The 27298-nt window shown below is 36.7% G+C and overlaps 1 protein-coding gene across 6 annotated transcripts in view; it reads right to left on the bottom strand.

Annotated features, from left to right (window-relative positions):
• Nucleotides 1-27298, bottom strand: part of OPA1 (OPA1 mitochondrial dynamin like GTPase) — a 93428-nt gene that overhangs the window by 25040 nt on the left and 41090 nt on the right. For all 6 annotated transcript variants that reach the window (XM_067738444.1, XM_067738446.1, XM_067738445.1 and 3 more), the window contains 6 exons: nt 16128-16293; nt 13728-13880; nt 12239-12347; nt 11643-11722; nt 8408-8548; nt 6475-6591 (listed from right to left, as the gene is read on the bottom strand). In XM_067738444.1, coding sequence (XP_067594545.1) covers nt 6475-6591; nt 8408-8548; nt 11643-11722; nt 12239-12347; nt 13728-13880; nt 16128-16293 — 766 coding nt within the window. The remainder of the gene's footprint in view (nt 1-6474; nt 6592-8407; nt 8549-11642; nt 11723-12238; nt 12348-13727; nt 13881-16127; nt 16294-27298) is intronic.

Below are 27298 nucleotides of genomic sequence, written 5' to 3'. Positions count from 1 at the left end.
AGTAAACTTGGGAAGTAGAGAATTTCATTATGTTATATACAAGCAGAAGTTCACAGAATATATCCTTACTTAGCATTTAGTTCAACTAACAATCATGTTATCTTAAATATGTCCTTAGGCTAACCCCTGTTCTTTGAGTGTACACTCAAGCCATTTTTGAAATTCAGCTGCATATGCAAATACATTAATGATGTTTTAAAAAAGCTTATCCTCTGGGTGAGGAGTAAAACAGGGGTAGGAGATTAAGTAGTACAAACAACTATGTATAAAATAAATAAGCTACAAGGATATATTGTACAGTACAGGGAAATATAGCCAATATTTTATAATAACTTTAAATGGAGTATAATCTATAAAAATATTGAATCACTATTCTGTATACCTGAAACAAATATAAAATAGTAAATCGACTATATTTCAATTAAAAAAATAGCATATTCCTTTTTGAAAGCAAGAAAGCAAGAAAGGGAAAAAGCAAGAAAGCAAGAAAGAAAGAGAAAGAAAGAAAAGAAAGAAAGCTTATTCAATAGAGAGGTCTTACTAACAATGAAAATTATGCAAACAACTTGCCAATTTTTACATAGGCACATTTAAACACAAATTTCTTTTAAGCTGCTGAAAACGCAAAAGAAAAACACTTTAGGGGTCTCAAATAAGATCGCTGATTAACAGAGCTCTTTCAGAAGGACAGTTTAAAAAGCATTTATCCTTGTATGAAAAAGCTCAAAATACATTAGTTTACCGCCACCTAGGGGTTACTTTGTAAAATGTGACATTAAAGTGCAGTTGTCCATTCTAAGAACTTTCTACAGTTCTTTTAAAGAATTATTTAAAGCAAGATTTTCATGGAGGAAGCTTGCACAAGCCTCTTAGATAGCCTCATCCACCAAAGGGCAGACACCAGAAACAAGAACTATAATCCTGCAGCCTGTGGAACGTAAACCACATTCACAGAAAGACAGACAAAATGAAAAGGCAGAGGACTATGTACCAGATGAAGGAACAAAATAAAACCCCAGAAAAACAATTAAATGAAGTGGAGATAGGCAACCTTCCAGAAAAAGAATTCAGAATAATGAGAGTGAAGATGATCCAGGACCTCGGAAAAAGAATGGAGGCAAAGATCAAGAAGATGCAAGAAATGTTTAACAAAGACCTAGAAGAATTAAAGAACAAACAGAGATGAACAATACAATAAGTGAAATGAATAATACCCTAGAAGGACTCAATAGCAGAATAACTGAGGCAGAAAAACAGATAAGTGACCTGGAAGACAAAATAGTGGAATTCACTGCTGTGGAACACAATAAAGAAAAAAGAATGAAAAGAAAGAAAGACAGCCTAAGAGACCTCTGGGACAACATTAAACACACCAACATTCTCATCATAGGGTGCCAGAAGGAGAAGAGAGAAAGAAAGGACCTGAGAAAATATCTGAAGAGATAACTGCTGAAAATTTCCCTACATGGGAAAGGAAATAGTCACCTAAGTTCAGGAAGCTCAGAGAGTCCCAGGCAGGATAAGCCAAAGGAGGAACATGCAAGAAACTTAGTAATCAAGTTGACAAAAGATAATGAAAAAATATTAAATGCAACAAGGGAAAAGCAACAAATAACATACAAGGGAATTCCCATAAGTTTGTCAGCTGATTTATCAGCAGAAACTCTGTAGGCCAGAAGGCAGTGGCACGATATACTTAAAGTGATGCAAGGGAAGAACCTACAACCAAGATCACTCTACCCGGCAGGGATTTCATTCAGATTTCACAGAGAAATCAAAAGCTTTAGACAAGCAAAAGCTAAGAGAATTCAGCACCACAAAACCAGCTCTACAACACATGCTAAAGGAACTTCTCTAAGTGGGAAACACAAGAGAAGGACCTGCAAAAACAAACCCAAAACAGTTAACATAATGGTAATAGGAACATACATATTGATAATTACCTTAAATGTGAATGGATTAAATGCTCCAACCAAAAGACACAGGCTCACTGAATGGATACAAAAATAAAACCCATATATATGCTGTCGACAAGAGACCCACTTCAAACTAGGGACACATACAGACTGAAAGTGAGGGGATGGAAAAAGATATTCCATGTAAATGGAAATCAAAAGAAAGCTGGAGTAGCAATACTCTTATCAGATAAAATAGACTTTAAAATAAAGAAAGTTACAAGAGACAAGGAAGGACACTACATATGATCAAGGGATCAATCCAAGAAGATATAACAATTATAAATATATAGGCACCCAACATAGGAGCACCTCAATACATAAGGCAAATGCTAACAGCTATAAAAGAGGAAATCAACAGTAACACAATACTTCAACACCTTACTTACACCAATGGACACATCATCCAAACAGAAAATTAATAAGGAAACACAAGCTTTAAATGACACAACAGACCAGATAGATTTAATGGCTATTTATAGGACATTCCATCTAAAAACAGCAGATTACACTTTCTTCTCAAGTGCACATGGAACATTCTCCAGGATAGATCACATCCTGGGTCACAAATCAAGCCTTGGTAAATTCAAGAAAACTGAAATCATATCAAGCATTTTTTCCGACCACAATGCTATGAGATTAGAAATAAATTACAGGGAAAAAAACGTAAAAGACACAAACACATGGAGGCTAAAAAATATGTTACTAAATAACCAAGAGATCACAGAAGAAATCAAAGAGGAGATCAAAAAACACCTAGAGACAAATGACAACGAAAACACAACAAACCAAAACCTATGCGATGCAGCAAAAGCAGTTCTAAGAGGGAAGTTTATAGCAATACAATCCTACCTCAAGAAACAAGAAAAATCTCAAACAAACAACCTAAAGTTACACCTAAAGGAACTGGAGAGAGAACAAACAAAACCCAAAGTTAGTAGAAGGAAAGAAATAACAAACATGAGAGTAGAAATAAATGAAATAAAAACAAGAAAGCAATAGCAAAGATCAATAAAACTACAGCTGGTTCTTTGAAAAGATAAACGAAATTGATAAACCTTTAGCCAGATGCATCCAGAAAGAGGGAGAGGACTCAAATCAGTAAAATGAAAAATGAAAAAGGAGAAGTTACAACAGACACTGCAGATATACAAAGCATCCTAAGAGACTACTACAGGCAACTGTATGCCAATAAAATGGACAACCTGGAAGAAATGGACAAATTCTTAGAAAGGTATAACCTTCCAAGACTGAACCAGGAAGAAATAGAAAATATGAACAAAACGAAGTAATGAAACTGTGATTAAAAATCTCCCAACAAATAAAAGCCCAGGACCATATGGCTTCACAGGCGATTTCTATCAAACATTTAGAGAAGAGCTAACACCCATCCTTCTAAAACTCTTCCAAAAAATTGGAACAGAGAAAGAACACTCCCAAACTCATTCTACAAGCCCACAATCACCTGATGCCAAAACCAGACAAAGATACTACAAAAAAAGAAAATTACAGACCAATATCACTGATGAATTTAGATTAAAAAATCCTCAACAAAACCCTAGCAAACAGAATCTAGCAACACACTGAAAGGATCATACACCATGATGAAGTGCGATTTATCCCAGGGATGCAAGGATTCTTCAAAATACGCAAATCAATCAATGTGATACACCATATTAACAAACTGAAGAATAAAAACCATATGATCATCTCACTAGATGCAGAAAAAGCTTTTGACAAAATTTAACACCCATTCATGACGAAAACTCTCCAGAAAGCGGGCATAGAGGGAACCTATCTCAACGTAATAAATGCCATATATGACAAACCCACAGCAAACATCATTCTCAATGGTGAAAAACTGAAAGCATTTCCTCTAAGATCGGGAACAAGACAAGGACGTCCACTCTCACCACTATTATTCCACATAGTTTTGGAAGTCCTAGCCACAGCAATCAGAGAAGAAAAAGAAATAAAAGGAATCCAAATTGGAAAAGAAGAAGTAAAACTGCCACTGTTTGCAGATGACATGATACTATACATAGAGAATCCTAAAGATGCCACCAGAAAACTACTAGAGCTAATCAATGAATTTGGTAAAGTTGCAGGCTACAAAATTAAGGCACAGAAATCTCTTGCTTTCCTATACAATAAAGATGAAAAATCCAAAACAGAAATTAAGGAAACACTCCCATTAACCATTGCAGCAAAAAGAATTAAATATCTAGGAATAAACCTACCTAAGGAGACAAAAGACCTGTATGCAGAAATCTATAAGACAGTGATGAAAGAAATTAAAGAAGATACAAACAGATGGAGAGATATACCATGTTCTTGGATTGGAAGAATCAACATTGTGAAAATGACTATACTACCCAAAGCAATCTACAGATTCAGTGCAATCGCTATCCAACTACCAATGGCATTCTACACAGAACTAGAACATAAAATTTCACAATTTGTATGGAAACACAGAAGACCCTGAATAGCCAAAGCAATCTTGAGAAAGAAAAATGGAGCTGGAGGAATCAGGCTCCCTGACTTCAGACTATACTACAAAGCTACAGTAATCAAGACAATATGGTACTGGCACAAAAACAGAAATATAGATCAATGGAACAGGATAGAAAGCCCAGAGATAAATCCACACACCTATAATCAACTAATCTATGACAAAGGAGGCAAGGATATACAATGGAGAAAAGACAGTCTCTTCAATAAGTGGTGCTGGGAAAACTGGACAGCTACATGTAAAAGAATGAAATTAGAACACTCCCTAACACCATACACAAAAATAAACTCAAAATGGATTAAAGACCTAAATGTAAGACCAGATACTATAAAACTCTTACAGGAAAACCTAGGAAGAACACTCTTTGATATAAATCACAGTGAGATCTTTTTTGACCCACCTCCTAGAGTAGTGGAAATAAAAACAAAAATAAACAAATGGGACCTAATGAAACTTAAAAGCTTTTGCACAGCAAGGAAACTGTAAACAAGACGAAAAGATAACCCTCAGAATGGGAGAAAACATTTGCAAATGAATCAATGGAGAAAGCATTAATCTCCAAAATATATAAACAGCTCATGCAGCTCAATATTAAAAAAAACAAACAACCCAATCCAGAAATAGGCAGAAGACCTAAATAGACATTTCTCCAAAGAAGACATACAGATGTCCAAGAGGCACATGAAAAGCTGCTCAACATCACTAATTATTAAAGAAATGTAAATCAAAACTACACTGAGGTATCACCTCACACTGGTTAGAATGGGCATCATCAGAAAATCTACAAACAACAAATGCTGGAGAAGGTGTGGAGAAAAGGGAACCCTCTTGCACTGTAGGTGGGAATGTAAATTGATACAGCCACTATGGAGAATAGTATGGAGGTTCCTTAAAAAACTAAAAACAGAATTACCATATGACCCAGCAATCCCACTACTGGGCATATACACAGAGAAAACCATAATTCAAAAAGACACATGCACCCCAATGTTCACTGCAGCACTCTTTACAATAGCCAGCTATGGAAGCAACCTAAATGCCCATCGAAAGATGAATGGATAAAGAAAATGTACATATATATAATGGAATATTACTCAGCCATAAAAAGGAACAAAACTGGGTCATTTGTAGAGACGTGGATAGACCTAGAGACTGTCATACAAAGTGAAGTAAGTCAGAAAGAGAAAAACAAATGTTGTATATTAATGCATATATGTGGAATCTAGAAAAATGGTACAGATGAACTGGTTTGCAAGGCAGAAACAGAGACACAGATGTAGTGAACAAACATATGGACACCAAGGGGGGAAAGCAGGGAGAAGGGTGGTGGTGGTGGGATGAATTGGGAGATTAGGATTGACATATATACACTAATATGAATAAAATTGGTAACTAATAAGAACATGCTGTATAAAAAAAATAAATAGAAAAAAATTCAAAAACAAAAAAATAGATTTTCATGATATAAAGAATTATAATATGGGGGAAAGCATGATAAAAAATGTAGTGCATTATTATTTCCATTATGCAAATAAATGGTTATGTTATATATCTACACACACATACATACAACATGTATAGAAAGAGGTGAACGGATATACATAAAAATGTTAACTAAAAGTACTTCTAGGTCAGGGGATTATAAAATATTGTTTCCTTTTGCATGGTTTTTTTTTTAACATTTATTTATTCCATTTACTTCCTATAATGGTAAAGTATTATTTTCTAACATAGTTAATTCTTAAAAAAATCTTTAAAAAGTATTGTAGTGCCTATTATATGCACACGATCTAATATGCACTGGGATGATATGTATGTAAAATGTAATCACTACAAAAAGTGGTAAATATCTTTGAAAAAATAAGAGTTAGGTCACTCTATAAATTACACATACTTTTTTTCAGAAGATCAAAAGACTTAAAAGTTAATGCTAAACCTCAAGCTTACTTTTAAGCAATTAAACAACTATCACTAAAAAACATTTCTCTTTATTTTTGGAAACCTTACCTCAGAATCTACAAAATGCCTCTGGTAGTAATAGAAGCCTCTTCGACAAAGGTTACAATGGTTTAGGGCTGTTTTTAAGAAATGTCTTCTATAAACTTGGTGCCAAGTATCCTTGATCTAAAATAATAAAAAGAAAAGAGACCAAAGAGTTACTGTATGCTCTCCAGGTTGATCAAACACATTCTGAAAAGTCATATACAAAGTTTACTTATAAAAAAGTTAATTAAAACCAACGGCAATGTTGTTATTCTGTCAACCTTCTATATCCATTAAAAAATTTTTTTTCAAGGTAAAGATTAGACCACTAGTACTCTGACTCCTTACCAGTCTATATACTTCAATATTTGCAGTGTTTCTAACAAGCATTATTATTAATCATCTTGTAGAGTAGAGAGGGTGGAGATTATCTTCCTCTAGTTAGAGGTAAGGTGTCCAAGGCAAAAAGAGGTTGTGAGCCTTGTCAGAGGTCAGAGTCAGACTAGGAAGCTGGTCTCAGACCATGTCCATCAACCCAACAACATTTCCTTTCTCGTTATGAAATTTCATTGTTCCTTCAGCAATATGACCCCCACCACTTTATTATTATATAGTCTGTTAGGGTGTTCAGAGGTCTTCCACACCATTGTCTTTTTTCAAGCACAACAAAAATAATGTTGAGAAAGTAGAACAAGCATCATCAACACCATTTGACAGTTGAGAAAAGGGGGCTGAGATTATACCAATAACTAAAGGCAGTATTACTAGCTAATAGAATGGAAGTGTACTGGAATTCACATCTCCTGACATCTAGTCTATCCACTATGCTTATCACAGTACTTTGCTACCTATTTTATAGCTTCACAAAATGCAGTGAACATAGTTTCTCTTGGAAAAAATCTGATACTTTCTCGCTCACAGAAAGTAAGATATACAGCCAATTCATATCCTAAGATATGGATAAAATCCCTCCTATTGTATTAACCACTTACAAAGTTCAAAAGTATCCAACTGAACAGAATTTACTGTTAGTAAGAGCTAGGACCAATGTGGATAAATGAAATCTATATTAAACTAATAATTTCATGTAATCATTAGTTTTAATTTCATTTTCAATTTATGAACAATGAGATGTATAGCAGCTTTAACTGTTTCTTTTCATCAGTTTTCTTGTTCTGACCTCTGGTGGATTTTAAATTAAGTATACTCATTTCTCAAGTGCAGAAACATAAATAGCAAACAAATCTTTAAGAGAATCTATGCATGGCCCTGAAACTTCTTAAATGATTGTTTTCCTCACGAGAATTACTTTTCTAAATGGGGTTCACTTAAGCTAATTTAAGCTAATGTTAAAATGAAGCTTTGATCCCTTACACCCTAACTAACTAGGGAACACAGGCCCAGAAACACAATTGTTTTTTTAAATTTTTCTCCAAATAAGCATCATGAAGGTAAGCAAAAGTAGCCTAAACTATAATTATATATCCTCATATTTATTATGAAGAAAGAAAATGAGATAGAACCCAAAGGTATTATCCAATTTACTCATACCTGATTAAGATACATTTGACTGAAAAAACATACATATTAAGTGAGCCATATTTAAGCAAAAATTTCATTCTGTAATCTGAAACAGCGTAACGTAGTGCAGAGATCTCGGTGGGGTCTCTCCCCTTTTCCCAGAACTTACTGCTGAATTTGCCCAGAGAACTTCCCTTTTCTAAGTCTCAAGTTCCCCATTTACAAATTAAAGCATTATACTTAAAGCAATACTGAGAATAAAATTTCAACTGTTTCCACGCTCAAAATGACCAAGTTCTTTTTGTCAGCAAAAGTACACAAGATCAAAGTACAATTAAGCACTTAAATATCTAAGTAATACATTAGAAGTAGTAACATTTTACTACAAGAAACAAAGACTAAGGAAGCAAGTTCATGCTTTTCAGCAGTTTATTACCAAGCTTGGGTCTACTTCTACTCCTCGGGATTCAAGGTTCTTTCGGACTGTAGTTATCTCATCACTTGCAAGATAAGCTGGGTGCTCCTCATTACATTTCAACATCTTCTCCAGTTCATTCTTGGTTTCATTGTGAACACACTTTGAAATGTTTAAAAGAGGACTGTGTTTAGATGGTTCATGACTTGGCATAATTATAAAAACAGAGTCCCAATTTTAATAAATATATTACTTTTGCACGATTGGTGACACAAGCTCAACCACAACAAACAAGGAAAACCAGAGTACCCCGGCTTATGAATGCAAAACAACCTGGACATGTGAGGGGGCAAGGGGGGAAGGGGATTAGCCCTATTTGCTATACTTTATCGATACTTTGGCTGAGATGTTTTACTGTCCAAGTCACAGGATCAGGCACCTTACTATGTACATCCTTTCTTGACCTTAGGGTATGATTTCAATCTAGGAAAAAGTGCCCTATATACATGGGAAGATATAATGTTCTATAAATGCCTCATATCTAAGAACTGGATGACTGTAAGGCCCTGTGCCTGTTGACATGCTCCTTTTCTGATAAATACAAAATTCAGTCTGATTTTTTTAAAAAGTCTTTTCATTGAAATCGTTCTTAGATTGCTTCTGTGAGGTGCCCAACATTCTTAAATTCACTTCCAGTCTCTTCTCTATAATTGTTTACAATCTCTTCACCAAATGAGGAAAGCCTACACACTAGTGGTAAGTCTGAAAGCAAGACTCAGTACGGTGTCAAATTAACTTTATCTTTTCATTTTTTCCATCCTTCTTTCAAAACTGCATGGTACAGGAAACTAGCTTCAAATTCACTACTCTAAACAAGTTACTACCATAGCACTTTGCCCCAAACTGTACCAAGCTACGGAATCTGCGTATTTATATAAAAATAACACTGAAACACAAATAAACGGCTTGTAAATGGAACTACTAAATAATATTCTCTGAAAACATGAGAAGAAATTTAATAAAGAGAAATTTCACTGTTTCCTTAAACTTCTGCTATTTGGTCTGAGACAGGAAGGAAAATTCCAACTATATTCTCCCACTCTTCCTGCCCTGTTTCACTTCCACCTGTCCACCTGTTCCCACCACGCTGGTTGTTCAGGAGAACACCACTCTCCCATCTATCCTGACCAAGATTTCCATTAGTTTAGCTCAAAGTGAAAATGTTTCAAAGGAATGGTTTTTCCCCAGAAGATTAGGAAAAAGTAACAATATAAGAGCAAAATATAGTTTTCAGAACATGGATTTCTCATCTTTAGCAAAGGACAATCTTAAGTTTCTTTTCCTGCTAAATCCTGCCAACTCAAAAAGAAAAGGAACTGTTACACAGCTATCTAAACTTGCAGTGTGGGACCTAAGGATATTCTCAACTTCTAGAATCTGTTTCTCACTGAAAACTCCAGGTATGAAGTCTAGACCAGTGGTTTTCAACTGGGAGTGGGAGGGTTAGAGAGGTTAGAGGAAAGCTTGAGTCGGTGAGTCTGACATGACGCTTTGCTTTGACAGAGAAAACAAAACCTGTGTATACAAACACCTCCCCAGCGGTTCTCCTGTCCCTCCCCGCTACACTCCAAACTATGGCCTCTGTTTGTTTTACAGTCAGACTGAGTCTTACACATGCTGCCCTGATAAACTTAGGAGAAGCTCTTCTCTGAAGGGTTTCCAAATTCCTCTTCTAGGCTACAGATCCTTGCACTGACAGTAAAACTAATTCCTCTGCTTCTCTTGAAGGGATTTCCTATGGGTTCAAGTTCCTGAGAAAGTAACTTAAAACCAGGAATCATTCCTCTCTGAGAGTGTTTGGCCAAAGCATATTTACTACGAGTTGCTGAGGCAAGTTCTGCCATCACTGATTGTTCTAGACCTAATTAGGCCTAATTTCACTAAGCCTTAAAGGTCAGACGCCATTTTTCTTTGGAGTTTATCTGCCTTATGCCAGTTCTTTCTAATCAATGCCTCTACCTGTCTCAAAGTCAGAAATCTCTGCTGAATCCCCTAGGAATTCTATTCTGAAAGACCGCCTCCTCACAGCCCATGTGTATAGCAGAGATAACTGATGTACTCTGAATACACGCATGACCCAACCACTAACTCTGTCCATTTCTTCAGCTTCTTTTCAGTCTCTGAGTGACTCATTTTCCCACAAAAATCATATCAGAAAAAAAAAGAGAAGAGGAAGACTGTCCCCTCACTATTTTAAGACAAACTGGGACTTATATCTGATAGATATCTTACGAAACAAGAAATGCATAAAACCAGAAAAACATAGGGTGTTGATTATATAATTAACTCTGTATTTAAAATAAAAACAAAAAAATAAAAAAAGAATAGGAATGATATGTCATTTGGTAATTTTTCATTCTCTTTATCTGCTCTCTCAATACACACACATCTGATGGTCTCATTTCTCTAATTACATGGATTCAAGGAAGGAAGAAAGGAAAGTAAATTAGATGCCACCTTTTTCTTATTCATTACTTCCTTCATCTATGTATTTTGATTTTATATTCTATTTACCATCTTTTATTTAAGGAATTAACATAAGAAAGAGATGGTGGTGTAAGACTCAATGCTAATAAGAAAAGAAGCCATAACAACAAGGAAAGAATAAAAACAGGTGGGGGGAAGGGGGGGAGGATTTTAATGATTACACATTTTCCCTCTATTTATTCATTTGTAAAGTTATTTATACTTGCCTTTACCATTTTGTTCTTTTAAAGTGATCATTAAATGTTTATAATATGAATTCTATAATTCTACTTCCTGTCTGAATTTTTATGCTTATTTTGTGAACATAGGAGCAAAAAATGCAAAAGGATAAAATAGTTTAAATAGACAACAGAATAATCCAGTGATAATAATAGAATAAGGTTTTAAAAAGACATTATATCTTTTATTCTAATCACATTCATTCTACATCCTCTGAAGTCCCTGTCATTTTTTCTTCTGTTTATAAATTTAATCTTCATTTTACCTCAAATAGGCACTTGAACAAAGTAATCAACCACTCTTTTTAATAAAAAAAGCTACCTCATATTTTTTTAGACTTTCTTTTGTAGTTTACTGTTTTTTCTAAAGATTTATTGTCTTTTAGAAGGGCTGATATAAAATACTTGAAATTATTAAGTTTGGCTTAGAGGCATTCAGAGGTTATATTTTAATGCCTGAATTAAAATGCCAAAGATTTGTTTGTTTTTACCTGTTCTTGGGTTCGATTCTTCCAGTATAACCACCTCTTTTTCCAATCTGGACCTACCATATTTTCAATTGCATTTTCAGCTAGAAAAATTAAAAAAAAATTTTTTTTTATTTATCAGGAATTTTATCACTTACCAGGTACATAAATTATAACTAATACTATCTTGGTTTCTTAACCACTTCAAAACACTGTGTCAATATGAAGTCAGTTGAAATAAAGAATAAAACTATATAATTGATATGGTACATATATAAGAAAGCATTTAATTATATATGTTTAGAATCTATGAAAAGTATAATTGCTTATAAAGTTCCCATAAGTATAGTAGCAAACACTAAAATAGTCTAAATTTCAGCTTTTTAGAATATAAGTACATGTAAATATCATGTGTCCAATTTAACATTTTTTTCAATTTAACATTTTTAATAGTTACAAGCAGTTGACCAAAAAACTGCACAAATAATATTCAACTAGAATAGTACTGACAAAGAACTTGAGATGTTAGATTTTTTCTTTTAAACCAATGTTCACTAAAGTTAGATGACTCTTTATCCACTGAGAATACTCAAAACTCAATAACCCATGTCCCTACTTACTATCCTTGAGACGAGCCTGAAGAGCCTCTTCCATAAAGTAAATAGCTGCATCCCATTGCTGTTTATCAGATATGGACCGATCTTCTAAAGCATTGTGCTGAATAACCCTCTGAAACAACAAGGAAAGAAAAACAGCTATTTTGATGGATATCTTGTCATTTTAGTCATTTTAATTCTAATTGACAGCTCAGAAAATATCCAAACTAGCAGATGTATCTACAACAACATAAAAGTATGTCCCTCCCACACAAATGCAGAGGGTCCTATTATCTGCCTGCTTATTTGTCAGCTTTCTGTCTAAAAAATAAAACAGTGGAGATTTTCTCCTAGCCCAAATTAAATGAGCTCACCATCGAGAAGATAGCTGGGGGTTGGGGGGTGGGTAGAGAATTACATATTTAACTACATAAAATTACACCCTAGAACCCTGGTATTCAGGAGCTAATAATGATTCAGGTCATCTCTACTGCTTCTTTTTGCCATATGACCTATGTGTTAGCATTTTCAAAAAGGAGAGGAGAAAAAAAAAAAGCAATAATCATTATCTCACTGTTAACACCAATGGAAAATGTAATGGAAGGAAGCTTAAGAGGTCTAGACAATCATAAGTAAATGTTAGTTATTTATTGTAAGAAAATTGGTTTCCAAATCTTATAGCTTTTGAATTAATGAATGAATGAAAACGGCACCACTCTCTCTCAGTAAGCCAATCTTATTAAGGCATTTAACAAGAATGGATACGGTTTTCAAATATGAAGACAAACATTTCTTTAAAAAAAAAACCTATAATTACGATCAGCCCACAGTGAAATATGCATTTTTAGAAAACTGCTCAGTCTTATCTTTAACAGTTCCTACCAAAACTGTCTGGACAGAGTGGGTGGTTAAAAAAGGTTTGATTAGGTGATGAGAACACTCTACGTAACAAAAGATTTATCCAGGTGATGAAGGTCAGGAGCCAGGCTTTACAATAAAGACACAATGGGGCTCCTATCCCAGCTTTGCCAATGACAACAATAGAACTGCTTAAGAACAAAATAAAACAATGCTTACAAAATACATAGAGTTTCTGGTACCTTGTAAGCATCCAACACATGGTAGTTAGCATTATGATTTTAGGAATCTAACATTTTGACTCAACTCCACTGAAAACCAATGCATCTAATTCTTTTTACCACTGAGGGTAAAATGAGAAGCAGCTATCCGTAGTTCAGGCCCATGTAAATTCTGTGGAAGTTTATAGAAACCTGTTTACTGCAAGGTTTGATTTTCTTCTGAAATGATAGCCAAGAAAGAAATAGCAGAGAGCGATTTTAGAAGGGCAGAAAAACGTCAAAAGGCCGATTATATTTCGTAAATCTATTTCTTTCCTTATTTTCAATTCAGAACCTAATTTAAATAGTCATATAAAAATATTCTATAAAAGAATATCAATTTGAGAAATTATATAAAAAAATGAGGCTGGCACCCTAATATACAAACGACATACCAAGCTGTCCTCTGCAAAATCATTCCACTTGTGGCGTTTAATAGTTTCTTCCTTAACAGCCTCTTTAAGTTTATCAAATATGTCATCATGCTCTTTTCCTTTCGGTTCTGTCATGAAGCGGGAAAATTCTTCTTCTAGGGTCTCCCAAGCAACCTAGAATGATTTAAAAGAAAACAGCTGCACCTATATTGCATACTTTCATTTAATGTGTAACAAGAAAAATAAACACATGAATTTAAGCCAAGTAGATGTGACAAATCAGTTAATCAGAAAATACATATGAAATCACATTTTTTAAAAAAGGTATAGCAAATATAAACTCTGCCCTCAAGAGCTCATACTGGTAGCTGGTGGAATAGACTTGGCCTCCTGACATGTTTCGCTACACATACACAGCATCTCAAATTTAAAAAAAAAAATAGTAACCAACATTTAAAAACTGAGAGACTTCCTATAAAATCCATGTTTCCAGCCTCACTTGAACCACCTGACAAAACTGGGCCCATGTTCCTGCACACCTTCGCCTGCTGGCGCTAAACAGGAGCTGCCTGTCCCTTCAGAGAAGGCATGCAGGCCACATCAGCCACCAGACTCGGTTCACTTACTTATTTACTTCACTCTCTACAACATCAGAGTTTGCCTGCCTCTTCCATACTGTAGAAAGTTTAAAATTTCTTAATGATTTAGTTTTTTCACATCTTTGCCCTTATGCAAATATATGAGGTAATGTGTCAATACTTTCGAACACACGTGAGTATTATTCAGCCTTGTACTACTGCTAATTCCCAATTATCTGAACAGTGAAAGGAGAGCACAGTGTCAAAATCAATTAAGAATTAAATCTACTAAGGACTAAGTGGGCTAGTTAATATTGTATTTTATATCTAGCCCTCTTCGTTTTAAACATTAAGAAATTATGGCATAAAGAAAGGTGACTGTCCAAGAATATAGAGGGAGGTATTAAAATCTGTTTCCTGGCCTTCAGCAGGTTCACATCTTTCTACACCTATGTGTGAAGCGAGAAAGCAGCAAAAGACAGAAACACTTGCCATTTTTATGATTACTTCTGCTGCTTGAAACTTAGGATATGAAAATATGCTATCATGGGACAGGGTCCAGAAAAATGTTAGAGCCAGTAGTGAGGTGAAGTGGCAGCAGCTCTCTAATTACTTTAGGGGGAAATATGTCAAGACCAGGGGTCAGCAACATGGAGCTTAGATAGAGTGGCTGTAAGAGTTCTTAGAAAAAGAGACTTGAGGAAATTGAGAACAGAGATAAAGAAGCAAGGACTGGAAGGATAGGAAAGGGGTAAAATACACCTGAATAATTAGACACTGAAATTTTGTTTCTAAGGTAGGTATGAAAAACAAAATTTTTTTTTTTTTTTTTTTTTTTGCAGTACACGGGCCTCTCACTGTTGTGGCCTCTCCCGTTGAGGAGCACAGGCTCCGGACGCACAGGCTCAGCGGCCATGGCCTACGGGCCCAGCCACTCCGTGACATGTGGGACCCTCCCAAACCATGGCACGAACCCGTGTACCCTGCATCGGCAGGCGGACTCTCAACCACTGCGCCACAAGGGAAGCCCCCCAAATTATTTTTAACACGGATTCTAATTTTGTGAGCAACTTCACACCGAAGCAAAGGACACACTGGCTCTTATCTACAACAATCGTTCTTCAGAGTAATGTGCCTGGCAAGATCAACTTGGATGATGACCATAATCATCATAATAGCAGCTGGCATTTACCAAATGGTTACTATGGAGCAGATACTGTCTAAGTATTCTACATATGTTAACTCCTTGACTCCTCACAACAATTTATGATGTGGGCAACACTTTCATCCTTATTTTATAAATGAGAAAACAGGAAGGTTATTAAGCAAACAGCCCAAGGATCGCATAGCTACAAAGTGGTAGAGCCAAGATACATGGGTATCAGAAATGCTTTCTCTAAGGTACTTGCTTACAATTCCTAGTCTAACCTTCTGGCAGGGTCCTAACTAAGGAAATAATTATTTAAGTAAAATTGAGCCCTGCATAAAATCAACAAATAAAATGTTTCATCCATTAAACATTTTCCTTATGGAATCTCTAACTACAGAAGAAGTTAAAAATATTTCACATTCAAACAAATTTTGCCAGTTTTGTTAAATGCTACCTTTGGAAGGAGAACCAGTACCCTCAGACCAACACCATACCGATTAGTAAAATTTTTTGACAGTAGTAACTGGTAGGAGCATTAAGGTTAATCCCAATAGAGATTAGGAATAAAGAATAAAAGGAGCATAAGGACCAAAGAGAAAGATAGTGGCTGTGATAGGAATAAAACCTAAAATTCACAGCTCCTAATCCCTTCACATAATGCTTCTTACCCATTTAATTAAATTATATCCTAACCTCGACTGCTTTATTAGGAAGCTGCTTATCAGTCCACTGTTTAAGCTTGATATCCACTGTCGTATTAAAAGTTCCAGAATTCATGGTCTGTGCAGCTGGAAGATAGATGTTTTCAATCACATGAGTTGATACTCTTTCCCACAAAGACTGCTGAAGGATTTCCTCCCTGAAATTAAAAACAAAAAGTTCCAAGAACACCAAATTCAAATATTAAGCTTTTATAAACAGCTTTATTGAAGTATCAACTTACAATAAATTGTACATATTTAAAGTTTTGATATATGTACATGCCTATGTTTCACCGCAATCAAGATAATGAACCTTTTCATCATCCTCAAAAGTTGTAACCACTGGATCTACTTTCTGTCACTACAGCTTAGTTTATTTTCTACAACTTAACATAAATGCAGTCATGTAGCATGTACTCTTATTTTCTCTGTCTTCTTTCTTCAGCATAATTACTTTGAGATTCATCCATGTTGTTGTGTATATTAATATTTCATTTCCTTTTTTGCTGAGTAATATTCCATTGCATAAAGCTGTTTACTTATTCACCTGCTGACGGACATTTGGGCCGTTTCCAGTTGCAGGCTATCACAAATAAAGCTGCTATGAGAATTCATGTACAAGTCTTTGTATGACATATGCTCTTGTGCCTCTTGGGCAAATATCTAGGAGTGGAATGGCTGGATCATATAGTAATTATATATTTAACTTTATAAGATACTGCCAAAATGTTTTCCAAATTGGTTGAACCATTTGACATTCCCACCAGAGGAGTATGAGAGTTCTAGATCCTCTACATCTTGCCAACATTTGGTATGATTAGTCATTTTCATTTTTGTCACTGTAATAGGTTTACAGTGGTATCTCATTATGGTTTTAATTTGCATTTCCCTAATGACTAGTAATTCCAAGTATCTTTTTATGTGTTCATTTACCTAATATTAATACATACTTTATATGTGTTGACTGTGAAGTAGAGTCCAAGACTGTAAACTTCTTGGTATGATTTTAACAATTTATCAGACCACAGCACAAAGCACAGAGACATTATGGGATATTGCTAGGTAAAACTGTTCAACATTTCATGATAACATAAAGGATGAATAATCAAGCTGAAAATTCTACCTTTTAAAAGACATCTTACAAGAATACGGTTCTCTAAATAGAATAAAGAAAACTACTTCAATCAAGAAAAACTTTGAAATCTCTAGAAAATATTTATTTGGCGTCTCCCAAACTAATCTTTACTGTTATACAGTGCTAAAACATACAAAAACACCATGTTTATCAAATGTTCAGTCTTACGAGTAACCTCACCTTTTAGGATGCAGTTACAAAGCTCAGGGCAACAGAAACACCCCTTTCCGTCCAAAAGCCAAACTGCACTTCTCTTGGGTGAGGAGAGCCAACGCTTCCTGCCATGCAAGTTGACTCATACTCACTCAATATTTTGTGTAAAATTAAGTCTATTGAGTCAATGAGCTTAGCTGCAGGTCTTCCCTTGCTAATTTTCAGGTCTTTTTTCCCTTACAACCAGAAAACAAAAGAGTATGGGAGGGAGGACAAAACACGTGAAGAAGATAGAGGTATAAATATACAGTTGTAAAATAAATAAGTCATGGGATGTAATATACAGCATGAAGAACATGACCAATAATATTGTAATAATGGTTACTAGACTTATCGTGATGACACTTCCATAATGTATGCAACTGTCAAATCACTATGTAGAGGAGGAGCTTCAAGATGGCAGAAGAGTAAGATGCGGAGATCACCTTCCTCCCCACCAATACATCAGAAATACATCTACATGTGGAACAACTCCTACAGAACACCTACTGAACGCTGGCAGAAGACCTCAGACCTCCCAAAAGGCAAGAAACTCCCTATGTACCTGGGTAGGGCAATGAAAAAAGAAAAATCAGAGACAAAAGAATAGGGACGGGAACTGCACCAGTGGGAGGGAGCTGTGAAGGAGGAAAGGTTTCCACACACTAGGAAGCCCCTTCGCGGGTGGAGACTGAGGGTGGCGGAGGGGGGAAGCTTCGGAGCCACGGAGGAGAGCGCAGCAGCACGGGTTCGGAGGGCAAAGTGGAGAGGTTCCCGCACAGAGGATCAGAGCCGACCAGCACTCACCAGCCCGAGAGAGGCTTGTCTGCTCACCCGCCGAGACGGGCGGGAGCTGGGAGCTGAGGCTCGGACTTCGGTCGGAGCGCCGGGAGAGGACTGGGGTTGGCGGCGTGAACACAGCCTGCAGGGGGTTAGTGCATCACGGCTGGCCGGGAGAGAGTCCAGGGAAAAGTCTGGACTTGCCGAAGAGGCAAGAGAGTTTTTCTTGCTTCTTTGTTTCCTGGTGCGCGAGGAGAGGGGATTCAGAGCGCTACTTAAAGAAGCTCCAGAGACTGGCATGAGCCGCGGCTGAAAGCGCGGACCACAGAGCCGGGCATGGGACACTAAGGCTGCTGCTGCTGCCACCAGGAAGCCTGTGTGCGAGCACAGGTCACTATCCACACCCCCCTTCCGGGGAGCCTGTGCAGCCCGCCACTGCCAGGGTCCCGGGATCCAGGGACAACTTCCCCGGGAGAACACACAGCGAGCCTCTGGCTGGTGTAACGTCAGGCTGGCCTCTGCCACCGCAGGCTCGCCCCGCCTCCATGCCCCTTCCCCGCCCGCCCCCACCCCCGGCCTGAGTGAGCCAGAGCCCCTGAAGCAGCGGCTCCGTTAACCCCGTCCTGTCTGAGCGAAGAACAGACGCCCTCAGGCGACCTACACGCAGAGGCGGGGCCAAATCCAAAGCTGAACCCCGGGGAGCTGTGCGAACAAAGAAGAGAAAGGGAAATCTCTCACAGCAGCCTCAGAAGCAGCGGATTAAAGCTCCACAATCAACTTCATGTACCCTGCATCTGTGGAATACCTGAATAGACAACGAATCATCCCAAATTGAGGAGGTGGACTTTGGGGGCAACGATATATATATATTTTTTCCCATTTTCCCTTTGTTTGTGTGTATGTGTATGCTTCTGTGTGTGATTTTGTCTGTATAGCTTTGCTTTTACCATTTGTCCTAGGATTCTGTCTGTCCGTTGTTTTTTTTAATTACTTAAGAAAACGTTTTTTCTTAATAATTATTTTTTCTTTTAATAACTTTATTTTATCTTCTTCTTTCTTTTATTTTATCTTCTTCTTTCTTTCTATTTTTTCTCCCTTTTATTCTGAGCTGTATGGAGGACAGGCTCTTTGGTGCTCCAGCTAGGCATCAGGGCTGTGCCACTGAGGTGGGAGAGTCAAGTTCAGGACACTGGTCCACAAGAGACCTCCCAGCTCCACATAATATTAAACAGTGAAAATCTCCCAGCGATCTCCATCTCAAAGCCAAGACCCAGTTCCACTCAAAGACCAGCAAGCTACAGTGCTAGACACCCTATGCCAAACAACTAGCAAGACAGGAATACAACCCCACCCATTAGCAGAGAGGCTGCCTAAAATCATAATAAGGCTACAGACACCCCAAAACACACCACCAAACATGGACCTGCCCACCAGAAAGACAAGATCCAGCCTCATCCACCAGAACACAGGCACTAGTCCCCTCCACCAGGAAGCCTACACAACCCACTGAACCAACCTTAGCCACTGAGGACAGACATCAAAAACAACGGGAACTACGAACCTGCAGCCTGCAAAAAGGAGACCCCAGACACAGTAAGATAAGCAAAATGAGAAGACAGAAAAACACACAGCAGATGAAGGAGCAACATAAAAACCCACCAGACCTAACAAATGAAGAGCAAATAGGCAGTCTACCTGAAAAAGAATTCAGAATAATGATAGTAAAGATGATCCAAAATCTTGGAAATAGAATGGAGAAAATACAAGAAACGTTTAACAAGGGCCTAGAAGAACTAAAGATGAAACAAACAATGATGAACAACACAATAAATGAAATTAAAAATACTCTAGATGGGATCAATAGCAGAATAACTGAGGCAGAAGAACTCATAAGTGACCTGGAAGATACAATAGTGGAAACAACTACTGCAGAGCAGAATAAAGAAAAAAGAATGAAAAAAACTGAGGACAGACTCAGAGACCTCTGGGACAACATTAAATGCACTAACATTCGAACTATAGGGGTCCCAGAAGAAGAAGAGATAAAGAAAGGGACTCAGAAAATATCTGAAGAGATTATAGTTGAAAACTTCCCTAATATGGGAAAGGAAATAGTTAATCAAGCCCAGGAAGCACAGAGAGTCCAATACAGGATAATTCCAAGCAGAAACACACCAAGACACATATTAATCAAGCTGTCAAAAATTAAATACAAGGAACAAATATTAAAAGCAGCAAGGGAAAAACAACAAGTAACCCATAGGGGAATCCCCATAAGGTCAACAGCTGATCTTTCAGCAGAAACTCTGCAAGCCAGAAGGGAGTGGCAGGACATATTTAAACTGATGAAAGAGAAAAACCTACAACCAAGATTACTCTACTCAGCAAGAATCTCCCTCAGATTTGACAGAGAAATTAAAAGCTCTACAGACAAGCAAAAGCTGAGAGAATTCAGCACCCCCAAACCAGCTTTACAACAAATGCTGAAGGAACTTCTCTAGGCAGGAAACACAAGAGAAGGAAAAGACCTACAATAACAAACACAAAACAATTAAGAAAATGGTAATAGGAACATGCATATCAATAATTACCTTAAATGTAAATGGATTAAATGCTCCAACCAAAAGACATACACTGGCTGAATGGATACAAAAACAAGACCCGTATATATGCTGTCTACAAGAGACCCACTTCAGACCTAGGGACACATACAGACTGAAAGTGAGGGGATGGAAAAAGATATTCAATGCAAATGGAAATCAAAAGCAAGCTGGCGTAGCAATTCTCATATCAGACAAAAGAGATGTTAAAATAAAGAGCATTACAAGAGACAAAGAAGGACAATATATAATGGTCAAGGGATCAGTCCAAGAAAATATAACAATTTTAAATATTTATGCACTCAACATAGGAGCACCTCAATACATAAGGCAAATACTAACAGCCATAAAAGGGGAAATCGACAGTAACACAATTATAGTAGGGGACTTTAACACCCCACATTCACCAATGCACAGATCATCTAAAATGAAAATAAATAAGGAAACACAAGCTTGAGATGATACATTAAACAAGATGGACTTAATTGATATTTATAGGACATTCCATCCAAAAACAATACACATTCTTCTCAAGTGCTCATGGAACATTCTCCAGGATAGATCACATCTTGGGTCACAAATCAAGCCTTGGTAAATTTAAGAAAATTGAAATCGTATCAAGTATCTTTTTCAACCACAATGCTATGAGACTACACATCAATTACAGGAAAAGATCTGTAAGAAATACAAACACATGGAGGCTAAACAACACACTACTTAATAACCAAGAGGTCACTGAAGAAACGAAAGAGGAAATCAAAACATACCTAGAAACAAATGACAATGAAAACACAACGACCCAAAACCTATGGGATGCAGCAAAAGCAGTTCTAAGAGGGAAGTTTATAGCTATACAAGCCTATCTTAAGAAACAAGAAACATCTCAAATAAACAACCTAACCTTACACCTAAAGCAATTAGAGAAAGAAGAACAAAAAAAACCCCCAAAATTAGCAGAAGGAAAGAAATCATAAAGGTCAGGTCAGAAATAAATGAAAAAGAAATGAAGGAAAAGATAGCAAAGATCAATAAGACTAAAAGTTGGTTCTTTGAGAAGATAAACAAAATTGATAAACCATTAGCCAGAGGAGAAGACTCAAATCAATAGAATTAGAAATGCAAAAGGAGAAGTAACAACTGACACTGCAGAAATACAAAGGATCATGAGAGATTACTATAAGCAACTCTATGCCAATAAAATGGACAACCTGGAAGAAATGGACAAATTCTTAAAAATGCACAACCTGCTGAGACTGAAGCAGGAAGAAATAGAAAGTATGAACAGACCAATCACAAGCACTGAAATTGAAACTGTGATTTAAAATCTTCCAACAAACAAAAGCCCAGGACCAGATGGCTTCACAGGCGAATTCTATCAAACATTTAGAGAAGAGCTAACACCTATCCTTCTCAAACTCTTCCAAATATAGCAGAGGGAGGAACACTCCCAAACTCATTCTATGAGGCCACCATCACTCTGATACCAAAACCAGATAAAGATGTCACAAAGAAAGAAAACTACAGGCCAATATCACTGATGAACATAGATGCAAAAATCCTCAACAAAATACTAGCAAACACTATCCAACAGCACATTAATAGGATCATACACCATGATCAAGTGGGGTTTATCCCAGGAATGCAAGGATTCTTCAATATGTGCAAATCAATCAACATGATACACCATATTAACAAACTGAAGGAGAAAAACCATATGATCATCTCAACAGATGCAGAGAAAGCTTTTGACAATATTCAACATCCATTTATGATAAAAACCCTGCAGAAAGTACACATAGAGGGAACTTCCTTCAACATAATAGAGGCCATACATGACAAACCCACAGGCAACATCATCCTCAATGGTGAAAAACTGAAACCATTTCCACTAAGATCAGGAACAAGACAAGGTTGCCCACTCTCACCACTATTATTCAACATAGTTTTGGAAGTTTTAGCCACAGCAATCAGAGAAGAAAAAGAAATAAAAGGAATCCAAATTGGAAAAGAAGTAGTAAAGCTGTCACTCTTTGCAGATGACATGATACTATACATAAAGAATCCTAAAGATGCTACCAGAAAACTACTAGAGCTAATCAATGAATTTGGTAAAGTAGCAGGATACAAAGTTAATGCACAGAAACCTCTTGCATTCCTACACACTAATGATGAAAAATGTGAAAGTGAAATTAAGGAAACATTCCCATTTACCACTGCAACAAAAAGAATAAAATATCTAGGAATAAACCTACCTAAGGACACAAAAGACCTGTATGCAGAAAATTATAAGACACTGATTAAAGAAATTAAAGATGATACAAATAGATGGAGAGATATACCATGTTCTTGGATTGGAACAACCAACAACACTGTGAAAATGACTCTACTACCCAAAGCAATCTACAGATTCAATGCAATCCCTATCAAACTACCACTGGCATTTTTCACAGAACTAGAACAAAAAATTTCACAATTTGTATGGAAACACAAAAGACTACAAATAACCAAAGCAATCTTGAGAAAGAAAAACGGAGGTGGAGGAATCAGGCTCCCTGACTTCAGACTATACTACAAAGCTACAGTAATCAAGACAGTATGGTACTGGCACAAAAACAGAAATATAGATCAATGGAACAGGATAGAAAGCCCAGAGATAAACCCATGCACGTATGGTCACCTTACCTTTGATAAAGGAGGCAAGAATGTACAGTGGAGAAAGGACAGCCTCTTCAATAAGTGGTGCTGGGAAAACTGGACAGCTACATGTAAAAGTATGAGATTAGATCACTCCCTAACACAATACACAAAAATAAGCTCAAAATGGATTAAAGACCTAAATGTAAGGCCAGACACTATCAAACTCTTTGAGGAAAACATAGGCAGAACACTCTATGACATAAATCACAGCAAGATCCTTTTTGACCCACCTCCTAGAGAAATGGAAATAAAAACAAAAATAAACAAAAGGGACCTAATGAAACTTAAAAGCCTTTGCACAGTAAAGGAAACCATAAACAAGATCAAAAGACAACCCTCAGAATGGGAGAAAATATTTGCAAATGAAGCAACTGACAAAGGATTAATCTCCAAAATATATAAGCAGCTCATGCAGCTCAATAACAAAAAAACAAACAACCCAATCCAAAAATGGGCAGAAGACCTAAACAGACATTTCTCCAAAGAAGATATACAGATTGCTGCCAACAAACACATGAAAGAATGCTCAACATCATTAATCATTAGAGAAATGAAAATCAAAACTACAATGAGATATCATCTCACACTGGTCAGAATGGCCACCATCAAAAAATCTACAAACAATAAATGCTGGATAGGGTGTGGAGAAAAGGTAACCCTCTTGCACTGTTGGTGGGAATGTAAATTGATACAGCCACTATGGAGAACAGTATGGAATTTCCTCAAAAATCTCAAAAGAGGACTACCATATGACCCAGCAATCCCACTACTGGGCATATACCCTGAGAAAACCATAATTCAAAAAGAGTCATGTGCCAAAATGTTCATTGCAGCTCTATTTACAATAGGCAAGAGATGGAAACAACCTAAGTGTCCATCACCAGATGAATCGATAAAGAAGATGTGGCACATATATACAATGGAATATTACTCAGCCATAAAAAGAAATGAAATTGAGTTATTTGTAGTGAGGTGGATGGACCTAGAGACTGTCATACAGAGTGAAGTAAGTCAGAAAGAGAAAAACACATACCGTATGCTAACATATATATATGGAATCTAAAAAAAAAAAAAGAAAATGGTCAGGAGAACCTAGGAGCAAGACGGGAATAAAGATGCAGACCTACTAGAGAATGTCCTTGAGGATATGGGGAGAGGGAAGGGTAAGCTGGGACAAAGTGAGAGAGTGGCATGGACATATATACACTACCAAACGTAAAACAGATAGCTAGTGGGAAGCAGCCACATAGCACAGGGAGATCAGCTCAGTGCTTTGTGACTACCTAGAGGGGTGGGATAGGGAGGGTGGGAGGGAGGGAGATGCAAGAGGGAAGAGATATGGGGACATATGTATATGTATAACTGATTCACTTTGTTATAAAGCAGAAACTAACACACCATTGTAAAGCAATTATACTCTAATAAAGATGTTAAAACAAAACACTATGTAGTGCACTGAAACTAACATAATATTGCATGTCAACTATATTTCAATAAAAAACAAAAGGAAGGAAAGAAGGGAGGAAGGAAGGAAAGAGAGAGAGAATGAATATGCAGAGAGAATACACCAGAGGATCAAAAGGACAAAGTCCATTTAGTCATGGCATTAATGACAGATAATGGGAGAATTTCAAAAGCAAGATGGAAGAAAAGAAGTCTGTCAGGGCCATCTATTCAGACAATTTTAAACACAAACTCAAGATATCTGAAAGATGAACAAAAAATCAGGATACAGCCTCTGACCACAAAGGCCTTTTGCTGCTCCTGCCTCAGAACAGACATGGTGTGTTAGTCTCTTCCTAGGAGTCTATGGGACAGGACTCTACAACCCAGACACCCTTTCAAGGAGATCATAACAAAATTCCACACCACCAAATTCTGACAAGCCTTAGGTAACTTTCTCAAAGGAGGCTGCAGCTTCCCAATCCACCAAAGGTGGCTGCTGTCACTTATCCTTACCCAGCTCACTTGCCCTTTCATCACTAAGCTGCTGTCCTCCGTCCAGACTCCCCCTGCTCCCCTCCATCACAATAACTTTTATTGTGCCTCCAATACCTTGTTCCATAACAAACAAACCATTTTATATTCTCATTCTTTCCCTTTTCCTTACATCTTCAAACCTTTCCTGACCCTCCCTTACAGGCAGTAACTGTCCTCAAATTCTGCTGCCTGGAAGCTGCTCATTAGCTGAATGTGCTTCAGAGTCAGGAAGTGGATGTTCTGCTTACCCCACAATCTCTCTTCCAGACCATTAGTCCTCTACTCACATCGACCAGTTCCCCCAGTATATATTCTAGGTGATTGTAGACTTCTTCTCTAAGTTTTGCCATCGTCCAGGGATAAATACCACTAATACACAAAATACAACTACCATTATAGTTCTATTTATCACCCCCTTTATCTCCTGAACCCTACCTATATGCCCTTTTAATTAAATTTTTTTTCAAAATGAAAATTTCTTCTTTTAAAGCAGAGGACTTACTCCATATAATTTAAAACCAATACAGAAAAAGTAAGAAGTACTCCATAATGTCTCTTTCACTAAATGACCACTATTCACAGCTTAATTTATCATTAAAAATATCAATGCCTACATTACTATTTGTGTGTGTTTACACAGGTGATATTACACATACTGTTTAATAAATATAATATTAAAGTATATTGTACGTAGTTTTCCATGTGGACATCCTACATTTTTCAATGGCTGCATAGTAATCCACTCTATGGATAAATCAAATATTATGTAATTACAAATAAAAACACAAGTTTTCAATTTTTTACACTTATAAACAAAACCATGGTGAAGATTCTTATGTGTTCATCTTCGTCAAAAATATCATTTCAATAGAGCCCTAGCAATATAATTACTGGATATAGATGTACTCAGTCTTTAACTGACTCCTCTTCTCCATTACCTACACATCCAATCACTAAATCCTGTCAATTCTATCCTCTAGGTAACCTCTCAAATATCTCAAAAATGTCTCCTCTTCTCCACCTGTACAACCACTATTCAAGTTCAAGCCACTATCTCTTCTGGTCTAGATTGTTTCAACAGTCAACTGTCTCCTTGCTCAGTTTTCTCCACCTGTATTCCACTTTTCCTACTACAAAAATCTTTTTAAAATGCAAATCTGCCTAAACCTCTTCATTGGCCCTCACTGGTTGTCGGATAAATTTCAAGCTTCTAAACATGGTTTCTAAGGCCCTTAATCATCTATATCTTGCTTATACCCACCGTTTCATCTTCTTCCTCTTGCCTCCTTCTATGCTAAAGCCATAGGTACCTGTCTTCAGTTACTTCTGTCACTTTTCTTGCTCTCACCTCTTGGCCTCTGCAATATTCTGGTCACTGCCTTTACCTAGCATCTATTCACTCTTTAAATCTCAAATTATAAGAAATCGTTTTTGATTCCTTACATCTGAGTTAGGGTACTTAACTGTGCATTCCCATATTCCTTTCATTCTTTTAACTTCAACAAAATAAACTTAATATTTTTCACCAAAAATTGTATGCATACTGCGATACCATTTTTAAGTGTATTTCTATAAATCCTGCCAGCTATCCTTCTAAATAAGGATAAAATAACTATCTCCTGCTTAGTGTCCATAATCGACTCCTAAAGATCAAGTATATTGTGTGAAAGCACTGAGAGCCTATTTCTTACTCTAATGAATCATATGTCAAATCTAAACCTCCAATAACTTTCTTAAAACATGACTGAAGTATAGAATGACAAAATGCTTGTAACAGTG

This window comes from Pseudorca crassidens, chromosome 5 (genome assembly GCF_039906515.1).
Source record: "Pseudorca crassidens isolate mPseCra1 chromosome 5, mPseCra1.hap1, whole genome shotgun sequence".
Lineage (NCBI taxonomy): Eukaryota > Metazoa > Chordata > Mammalia > Artiodactyla > Delphinidae > Pseudorca > Pseudorca crassidens.
This window is presented reverse-complemented; position numbering and strand designations above follow the sequence as displayed.